The sequence below is a fragment of the Danio aesculapii genome, chromosome 21 (genome assembly GCF_903798145.1).
Source record: "Danio aesculapii chromosome 21, fDanAes4.1, whole genome shotgun sequence".
NCBI lineage: Eukaryota > Metazoa > Chordata > Actinopteri > Cypriniformes > Danionidae > Danio > Danio aesculapii.
This window is the reverse complement of record NC_079455.1, coordinates 41,548,344-41,559,320: the sequence shown is the minus strand read 5'-3', so window position 1 is coordinate 41,559,320 and position 10,977 is coordinate 41,548,344. Positions and strand designations below refer to the sequence as shown.

The 10,977-nt window shown below is 37.4% G+C and overlaps 1 protein-coding gene across 1 annotated transcript; it reads right to left on the bottom strand.

Annotated features, from left to right (window-relative positions):
• Nucleotides 1–1,633: 1,633 nt before the first annotated feature.
• Nucleotides 1,634–9,478, bottom strand: dnlz (DNL-type zinc finger). The gene is made up of 3 exons (XM_056445696.1): nt 9,119–9,478; nt 5,790–5,929; nt 1,634–3,037 (listed from the first exon to the last, which is right to left on the bottom strand). Exons 1-3 carry the CDS (start codon nt 9,374–9,376, stop codon nt 2,875–2,877), a joined length of 561 nt encoding a protein of 186 aa, XP_056301671.1. The 5' UTR covers nt 9,377–9,478; the 3' UTR covers nt 1,634–2,874.
• Between the last annotated feature and the right edge of the window lie 1,499 nt (nt 9,479–10,977).

The window sequence follows — 10,977 nt, the reverse complement described above, 5'->3', positions numbered from 1 at the left end:
AGTCCCTTTATTAATCTGGGGTCGCCACAGCGGAATGAACCGACTTATCCAGCATTTGTATTATGCAGCGGATGCCCTTCCAGCTGCAACCCATCACTGGGAAACACATACACATTTATTCACAGACACATGCACTACAGACAATTTAGCCTACCCAATTCACCTGTACCGCATGTCTTTGGACTGTGGGGGAAACCGGAGCACCCGGAGGAAACCCACGAGAACGCAGGGAGAACATGCAAACTCCACACAGAAATGCCAACTGAACCAGCCAAGGCTCGAACCAGCAACCTTCTTGCTGTGAGGCGACAGCACTACCCACTGTGCCATATTAAAAATTATATTTATTATATATATATAAAAAAAAATTATATATACTTACAAAAAATCTAATATATATACAAAAAAGTAATATATATTTACAAACAATATATATATTATATATAAAAAATATTATACTTAAATATATATACAAAAAAGATATATATTTACAAAAAATATTTAATATAACATTCAAAAAGGTAATTTATTTTTCCTTTTATAAAATACTTTTAATGATCAAGGACATATTAAATTGATCAAGCACAACCGTAAACATCTATACTGTTACAAAACATCTAAATTCAAATAAATGCTGGTATTTGTAACTTTTATTCTTTAAAAAGTCCTTAAACTAAAATGTACAAGAAAAATGAAGCAGGAAAAAAGTCAACATTCAATATAAAAACCATTATTTAAAGAGCCCATATTATACATGAAATAGGGTCACAATTAGGTTGTAAGGGTCTCCAACAACAGTCTAATATGCATGCAAGGTCAAACAACACTTTGATGGTCTTATAATCTGCATTTATTTTGACCTAATTATTCCAACGACTCCCATATGATTCGTTCAGCGATTCATTTGTTCCCAACCCCCTCCTCAGCGCGAAGCTAATCTGCGCTGATTGGACCGATGACAGCCTGCTGCGATTGGTCGACAGTGACAGGCTTCAGGGCGAGACAGAGTGAAATGCCCAGCTGGTAATCAACTATATAAAAGTAGTCACAGTGCACACGCGCTTCATAGTGTAAGGCTTTTTTCACACACACACACAACCCTCCTCAGAGAACTGGGGAGATCGACGCGAGTCTCTCTCTCTCCCTCTCTCACATACACACACAACGCTCCTCAGAAGAACTAGGGAAAGCGACGCGAGTCTCTCTCTCTCTCTCTCTCTCTCTCTCACACACACACACACAACGCTCCTCAGAAAAACTAGGGAAAGCGACGCGAGTCTCTCTCTCTCTCTCTCTGTCTCTCTCTCACACACACACACACACAACGCTCCTCAGAAGAACTAGGGAAAGCGACGCGAGTCTCTCTCTCTCTCTCACACACACACACACAACGCTCCTCAGAAAAACTAGGGAAAGCGACGCGAGTCTCTCTCTCTCTCTCTCTCTCTCTCTCTCACACACACACACACACACACACACAACGCTCCTCAGAAGAACTAGGGAAAGCGACGCGAGTCTCTCTCTCTCTCACACACACACACACAACGCTCCTCAGAAGAACTAGGGAAAGCGACGCGAGTCTCTCTCTCTCTCTCTCTCTCTCTCTCTCTCTCTCTCTCTCACACACACACACACACACACAACGCTCCTCAGAAGAACTAGGGAAAGCGACGCGAGTCTCTCTCTCTCTCTCTCTCTCTCTCACACACACACACACACACACACAACGCTCCTCAGAAGAACTAGGGAAAGCGACGCGAGTCTCTCTCTCTTTCTCTCACACACACACACACACACACAACGCTCCTCAGAAAAACTAGGGAAAGCGACGCGAGTCTCTCTCTCTCTCTCTCTCTCTCTCTCACACACACACACACACAACGCTCCTCAGAAGAACTAGGGAAAGTGACACGAGTCTCCTGTCTCCTAGCTTATGATCGATCGCCATAGCAACGACAAACGGCAGTGGAACGCGAGCTCACAAAAGCCTTTAACGTTAAATCCGTAAACAAAGCGGCACGCGTCGCGTTTTCAACGTGGCTTACATGTGATAAGAGAATATAAAGAGTAACCACGTGTACTGTACCAGGTTAACAACTCATCTTTGGGTAGAGACTGCCAATATTATCCATCTGAGCACAGCGTGACTTCATTCGACCGGCGGCGTCTGTGTGTGTGTGTCTAGTGTTTTTTCTGTGTTAGTGGGCCTGGTTTGCGTGCGTAACTACTGGCGAGGCTTGTGTTTCGTGGCTGCGTCATCGCGAAACACCTAATGACTCGTTATGAAGACGACTCGTTTGAAGCACTATGAGTCGACTCTTTTATAGATGAATCAATAGTTTTAAACACTGTACACTTACAGATTTAAGCCTTAGCTGGATATTTCACTTCACTTAGAGCTGTGTTACACACTACATGGAGGGGCATTTTCAAAAACCCATAATATGGGCTCTTTAAGACTGAGCACTATATATAATTTATCATAATAGACCATGAAACTGGCAGAGGAATCATTTTTGAAGGATCATATTACATTAGACTGGAGTAATGATTAAAATACTGCTGTTTTAGTCCATTTCAGAACTTCTAACCCTCTCCTTTTTGTGGTTTTGCTTGTATTTATTGGTTCTTTGTGGAAAAAAATGTTAGCGATTAAGCTGTTTTTCAGTCAAAGGTTTCTGAAAAAAAAATCAAGAGTAACCTGCTACGGTGACCACCAGGGGGCGGAGAACGCTTCAAAAGTCATGAGGTGATGATTTATTTAATTTTACAATGCTTTAATAGAACAAATGTATAAAAACTATAACAATATGATGCAAGGAATTACTAGACCTGATAAGATATTCAGCAGCAGACAGTCAGTATAAATATTCATCATGTTTTGTCTGAACCGTCGCTCAGATGTGCTGGTTTCTGTTCATCTGGATTATTTCTGGATTCTTCTTTTATTGATTCTTCATTAACAATCTCCAAAGCCTCGTTTCCTTCAACTCTTCGCACTGATTCCCCTTTAGCAGCCAGAATCTCCTCAATGTTTCTATGGCAAAACACAATGCTCAGTAATCAAGTTTACAACGTTTTTGTAAGGATGCTTTAAAGCAGGGGATTTCAAACTGTGGCTGTGTAAATATGTAAAAATAAATATTAATAAACAAACAAAAAAGGTGAAAGTAAACATATCAATCTAAACATAAAAAAGCAATTACAATACAAATCTGATTATATTAAATAACTAGATGAATTATCACTAATATGTGATCTTCTAATTAACATTTTAGTAAATAATATTTACATTTCATAATTTGATTAAAATTAAGTCATAAATCTACTAGTAATCTACTATAATGAGTAGAAAAAAACTAAATAAATGCTATTTAAATAATATTTATTATGTTTGATGTTAGTTTTTTTCCTTTGTTTATTTATTTTTCTCTGTGTAGTGATTTGTCTCACAAAACAGAATTATTACTTATTGGGCCTAAATCCTGTACACAGCAGATCTCACAACTCGAGCTACAATTAGAGGGATACAAAGTTAGCGTTAGCTCTACTATAAAAGATCTGGGTGTCATATTAGACAGCAATTTAACTTTTAAAAATCATATATCCCATGTCACAAAAACTGCTTTCTTTCATCTGAGAAACATCGCTAAGTTACGAAGTATGCTATCCATCTCAGATGCAGTAAAGCTAGTCCATGCTTTTATGACTTCTAGGCTGGACTACTGTAATGCACTGTTTGCTGGCTGCCCAGCATCCTCTATTAACAAACTTCAATCAGTACAAAATGCAGCTGCCAGAGTTCTTACCAGGTCTAGAAAATTTGATCACATCACCCCAATTTTATCCTCCTTACACTGGCTGCCTGTTAAGTTTCGTATTGAATTTAAAATATTGCTTCTTACATATAAAGCTTTAAATAATCTAGCTCCTGTTTATCTAACCAATCTTCTGTCTCGCTACAATCCAACTCGCTCTTTAAGATCTCAAAACTCAGGGCTTCTGGTAGTACCTAGAATAGCAAAGTCTACTAAAGGAGGTCGAGCCTTCTCATATATGGCTCCAAAACTCTGGAATAGCCTTCCTGATAACGTCTGAGGCTCAGACACACTCTTCTAATTCAAAACTAGATTAAAGACCTATCTGTTCAGTAAAGCATACACTCAGTGCACCACTTAGCGGGCTTCCACACAGGTTATGCGTCTTGTTGATATACACTGTGAACATCAGCTACGCTAATTATTTTCTTTATTCTCCATTTCCACCTGGGGATACTCTTCCCGAGGCCCTCAGACTATGCAGAGTCACTGATTCGATCCAAGACCAACGACGAGATGATCCCAAGGTTTCCATATCCTGGACCTGGCCGAATCCTGAGCAGCTACTGTGGTGGTCATGGAGGAGTGGAGAACATGAGACTGATTCCTGTGACGCTCCAGAGACAGATGAGTCTTCACTGAGGCCAGCTTCCAGCCTCCGCCACTGAGACTGCAGCTCTGCACAAGACGTTTGGCCAGCGGAGAAATTAAAATGATTGTGCCCAACTGAGCCTGGTTTCTCTCAAGGTTTTTTTTCTTCACTTCCGCCTTTAGTGAAGTTTTTTTTCCCTCTCCGCTGTCGCCACTGGCTTGCATGGTTCGGGATCTGTAGAGCTGCGCATCGTTGGATTTGCCCTTCAATATTTGGACTCTCAGTAGTGATTATTAAACCACACTGAACTGAGCTCAACTGAACTGAACTTAAACACTACAAACTGAACTACACTGTTCCTATTTACTGTGACCTTTTATGTGAAGCTGCTTTGACACAATCTACATTGTATAAGCGCTATACAAATAAAGGTCAATTGAATTGAATTGAACCCTCCTCTCTGCTTCTTACTCAACCCTTTTTTTATTGGTTCAGCATCTGTCCATCATCATGACGATGTCTGCTCCCCCAATCCCCAGACGAGCCGCAAGCATATACACAGACCAGTGTGTGGTGTGCGCTCTGCCTCTGCGTACCTTTTGTGCTCCACGCAATTTGTTTTTGACATGCTTAGGCTGTGTAGTGATTTATTATCTCAGTTTACTGTGGTAATTCGAGTTTTCTTGTTAAACTTCATTGGCTTTAAGTAAAATAATTTGATGGTTGTTGTGTGATTCTAAACTGAGCCTGTGACCGTCTTGTTAGGTTCGTTTTAGTTTAGATGAATTTTTGTTAGATTAGTTTGAGTGTTTTTCCACCTGTGTAATTTTGAGTTGTGTAGTTTAATTAGTTTAGTTCGGGTGTCGTATACACTGAAGATCTCGGTTTTTATTTTCATCATTTGACTTTAGATTTAAGGGTTGTTTTGTTTTGTTCATTTCTTTGGTGTACACTCATTGTTTTCGTTTAAAGAGAATAATTGTAAATGTTTATTTCCTTTTTTTCCATTTATTATTGTTACATATTGTTTAAACCATTGAGTAAAAAAGCTTAATTAGAGAATTGATTCCTGCCAACCTTAATCATCCCACTTAAATATCTTAAACTCGTAACAATATGTTATACATCAACTATAATATATCATTTATTTCCAAAATATCCAAAATAAAGAGGTTTTAAAAAACTCTAGAAATGTTTATGAATTAATATCACCATTAATCCTTCCTTAATACATTTAATTAAGTAATTAATAAAAAATGTAAGTATTTTAACATTTTTAGAATGGTGTGCCTTTTACAAGAATGATTATATTTGTGGGTGTTTATTTACATTCTGTCTTTAAAATAATATATGCAGATGAATTGTATACACACTCACACCTTTTCCCCTCCAGGTCCGAGAACCACTTCAGATTATCAGCGATGACGTGATGGTTCTTGCACCCTGGACAGGTAACTATGACGACACCCTTGTGATAGGCCAGCTTGGAGATTTTCTTCATGGAGCGAGTGGAGCAAACCTGAACACAAGAGTGAAGATTTAAAGGCATAACTCACCCAAAAACGAAAGTTACCTCATCATTTAATCTTCCTCGTGGTTTTAATGAGTTTCTTTTTTTCTGTAGAATACAAAAGAAGATATTTTGAAGAATGCTGGTTGCTGGCACCAATTGACTTCAATAGTAGGAGAAGAACTCGCTCTAAAAGTCATTGCGGCTAAAAAAAAAAAAAAGGAGTTGCAGAATTTTATATAGCTATTTTCATTAAAGTTCAGAGATATAACTTATTTATCTTAGGAGGTTCCCTAAATGAGACGGTGAAAGTAAACATTACCATGCAAATCTTAATAGAGGAATAAACACATCAAGGCTGTTTATTTGCTCATATTCATATCATACTCATATTTTAAAATTTGTTTAATTTGTATTGAGGAAATTATATTTGTAAGGCTTCTGTGCACTAACATCTTGTACAACAGATCATATTTAATTTCAATTAATAATTCATCAATTCACACATAAAACTTCATGTTTCATTATCGATGGATCATTTTGAAAACATATTCAGTGGCATAATTTTGTTGGTTGTTTGTCACCACCCATTGGTTACACAATGTAACTGCTACAACATTCACCAGCGTCAAGTTTCATTAAATGGTGATTTTAATCTCCACCATAATCATCAGTGTTTATATCTGAACTATAAACTGTTCTCCCAGCACTTATGTGTTATATAACTGTTTGTAATTAACTGAAAAGTGTTAAAACTGAATGTCTCTCGATCAAACGCAGATTTGAATGCAGCCCTCGAAGGATTAATAAACCTATGCAAATCATTATCATTCATGTTGCGCGGGTTTGAATTGAGATCACGATCTTTTAATGTCTAATTGTGCAGCTTTACACTGAATGCATTAATGAAAGCTAAACAAACAGTGACAGAAAACACCTTTAATTAATAACCTAAGAAGGCATTTAGGTAGGTCCCACCACAATGTCTTCCGTCATCATTATATTTTACAGGGAAGCCAAAATGCTTTCATACATGTGATTTGAATGACGAATCTCTCTGCAATTGTTATAAATGTTGGATTAACCTACAAGTTTAAAAAAAAGTTATTAATCCGGGGGTCATGTGCGTACCGTACTGTGGGTCATGATCCGTATGGTCCGTTACATCCCTAACATTCTGTGTACTCGTGGTCTTCCAAGTTCTTTTTACTGAGGTAACGGTGTCAAATCAAAACTTGGTAAGGGCCGCACTGAGTGTTGTGAATAAAGTCAGGGGCCGTACATGCACATTTTTAAAAAATTATTTATTGGAGAAAATAAAAGTGTATTAACAACTGTATAACATCTCTTACACTTCATTAAACCACATTTATCAAAATAGCAAGGTTTTACATTTAAGTTTATTTTAGACCACATTTGTGTTACAGCAGCTTTTATATCTATCAAAATATAAAGGTCTCTAACCAATATAAGCATAAAACAGGACAGTAGGCCAGCATAGAACAGTAGTCTACTTTAAAAACCATTTCATATTCAGAAAAACTAATAATAAAACAAAAAGCCAACAACTGATATACCACACTGTACCGAGCAACATATGGCTTCTGATATTGTATTATTAAACTTATTCTTTTAGCTTTAAAAAGGCAACCTGATCATGAAATGATCCATGCCAACTGTCAATGCCTACAACTGAACTTGTGGATTTTAGAGGAAAAAAATTAAAGCTATATATTTATGGGCTATTACAGATAAATGGTAGTCTATATAAAAAATAAATGGTAATAAATTGTATTATTTCTATTATTTTGCTTCAAATGACACTTGTAATATATAAATAAATATATGAATAAATTGTCAATATTCTCTGTCCATTTTGCGTTTTTTTGCCATTGTGCTAGTCCCAGAAATATTTCACCTTGTTTACATTTAGCGTAAGGTTATGCTAACGTCTAAATTAGAGAGCAGGGTGATGCGCAAATACACCACCTGTGTCTCATTATTGTAATGGTCACAGACCTAATGTTTAAGCTGCGGTCACACTGGGCTTTTCCTCCCATAGACTTCCATTCATACGCACGCGAATGCGTCAGACCGGAAACGCAAGGTCATGCGTCAAGTTTCGCATGTTGCTGCGGCGCAAAGTTCAAGCTTGGTGAACTCTGACCTGCGAAATCGCATCACTTGACTGCATGAGACCAATCAAGGATTAAAACACGACCTCTCTGGACAGCCCTGCTGAAAAATCCAGCTTAAACCAGCCTAGGCTGGTTGGCTGGTTTTAGCTGGTTGACCAGCCTGGTTTTAGAGGGGCTTTGGCCATTTCCAGGCTGGTTTCCAGCCATTTCCAGCCTGGTCTTAGCTGGTCAGGCTGGAAAATGACCAGCTAAATCCAACTAAAACCAGCCTGACTAGCCTGGTTTAAGCTGGACATAGCTGGTTTTGGCTGGGCTCCCACCCAGGCTAGACTGGTCAAGCTGGTTTTAGCTGGTCATCACCCAGCCTGACCAGCTAAGACCAGGCTGGAAATGGCTGGAAACCAGCCTGGAAATGGCCAAAACCCCTCTAAAACCAGGCTGGTTGACCAGCTAAAACCAGCCTAGGCTGGTTTAAGCTGGATTTTTCAGCAGGGAAATGTAAAATATGGAGCAATCGCTGGCTTTTTTAAATGTCTAATCATCTTGTTTAATCCCGCCCTTTTTCGCAGCGCCGCACGACAGAAATTCGTACACACAAAGCCCAGTGTGACTGTAGCTTCAAAGCAAGTGCGGGCCACTTGAACTTCATTACCAAAACTTGTTGTCGGGCCTGATTAAATGTTTTGACGGGCCGCATTTGGCCCGCGGGCTTTGTAATTGACACATGCGGAGTAGTGCTTTCTTTTTGGGCAGCATTTCCTCTTAGCAAACTAACGGTAAGAGGGGCGTGGTTAAGAATACCGTGATGCGTCAAACTGATGTCATCAGATTAGAACCAACACCTATGACCAACGCAAAAAACACAGAAGCAAATGGTCAGACTTTGATTTAAGATCACCAAAACAATTATATATTTTTAAATGAATTAACTTGCACGTATTAATTGCTCATCAAAAGAATAAAAACGCGTGCCAGCAAAACAGACCTAGTAAATCTGAATTTCACACCGACTTTAAGTAGTGAACGGTTTTCCTCACGGAAGAGTCAGGAATCGCCTTACTTTGCATGTGTAGATTAGGTGATAGTGCGTGGACTGCAGCTGTCCGACGGCTTCAGTGGAGAAACTCCTGCAGAAACTCAACCCTAATCCTGTATCGTGTCCCACATCAGACCTCAGTGTAGAGTTAGTGAAGGCGCTGCTCGACTCCTCATGTCTAACTCTGGCTATACGCTGTGTTTTGAGTACTGACAGGACTCCCGCACCACGTGATCTGAGTAATCTCGGTCTGAATAACAAGTAGCACAGTCGAGAGTTCATTGTCCAAACTTTTATAATATTTTAACACGCACTGCTTTACTAATGACTCTAACTGTTGTAATTTCTGCTCACAGCGAGTTGAGTACAATCATTCGTCGCTTGCTGATGTCGTCAGACAAGCAGAGGCTTGAAGCCCCGCCCGTTGTGTTTACATGTGGATTACATCAGTTTGTTTTCCCGTGGTCATGTACAGTCAGTGGTTCATGTCATGAAGATTCTTTGTGTATTATAAATGTATATTATAAAGGAAATTAACATAAAATAAATCGCAAATGACTATCAAACAACAAATAATTTAGTAATTGTCACATTGTGCTGAGTATGTACATAAAATATGTAATATAGTGTATGTTCTGATATTATTTACTAACTTTGATTTATAATATGTAAATAAAATGTAGATATTATTATAATAAAACATTTATTAGATGCTAATATTGCATAATAATAATTCTATATATAAACTATAAATAAATAACTTAGAATAAATATCTAAAAGCATATTCAACTATTATGTCATTCTATCTGCGTATAAAATTATATATATATATATAGGGTATCTGCTGCATAAAACATGTGCTGGATAAGTTGGCAGTTCATTCCGAAGTGGCAAACCCAGATTAAGCTGAAAAGAAAATAAATGAATTAATTAATTAATAACGCGTAGTTTAGAATTATTTTACTTATATATTTAATTTGCATTTTAATCTAATATAATTATTTATTATGAAATTAATTATTATAATAATAATTAATATATTATAATACTTATAATAATTATGTATGTGATTGGTTCATTCTGCTGTGGCGACCCCTGACAAATAAGGGACTAAGCCTAAGAAAAATGAATAATTGAATATATATAATTAATATATTATTATTATTATTATTCATTCCTTTTCTTTATTGTTCACTTTCTTTTATTGTTATTTTTCATTCATCTTCGCAACCCAAACACTGGGAAACACCCATACACACTCATTCACACACTGATATACTACAGCCGATTTAGCTTATGTCTTTGGACTGTGGGGGAACCAGCGACCTTCTATATGTGAGGCAATCGTGCTACCCACTGCGCCACCGTGATGCCTATTATTATTATTATTATTATGATTAATATGATTATTATTATTAATTATATAAATTATTTATAAATATTTATTTTAAATTTAAAAATCTGTCAAATTTCTTCTCTAAGTTGTTTGTGTGTTTTGGGCCGTGTGTGTATTAATAAAACTATGATGATGATGAAGATGATGATGATGATGATGATGATGAATAATCTGATAATTATTGTATAATTGTTTTACAATTAAAATATTTAAAATATGTGCAAATAGACCCTTAAAGTAATCGTGATTATAATTATATTATAATTCTATGATCTACTCTTATCTTTCAAATATCATTCTATGCTTTCCATAACATTATCATTGACAAAACATTCCACAGACAGCGTTTTGCCTTTGATGTGTAGAGCGTGTGTTCTAAAGTCTTTGATGGCACTTTCTGACGTCATACAGTTAGTGACCTCATATTTCCGTTATTCAGCAGTTGTGAGTTTCTCTCGGCTCCCCCAGTGTGTTGCGACAGTTCCT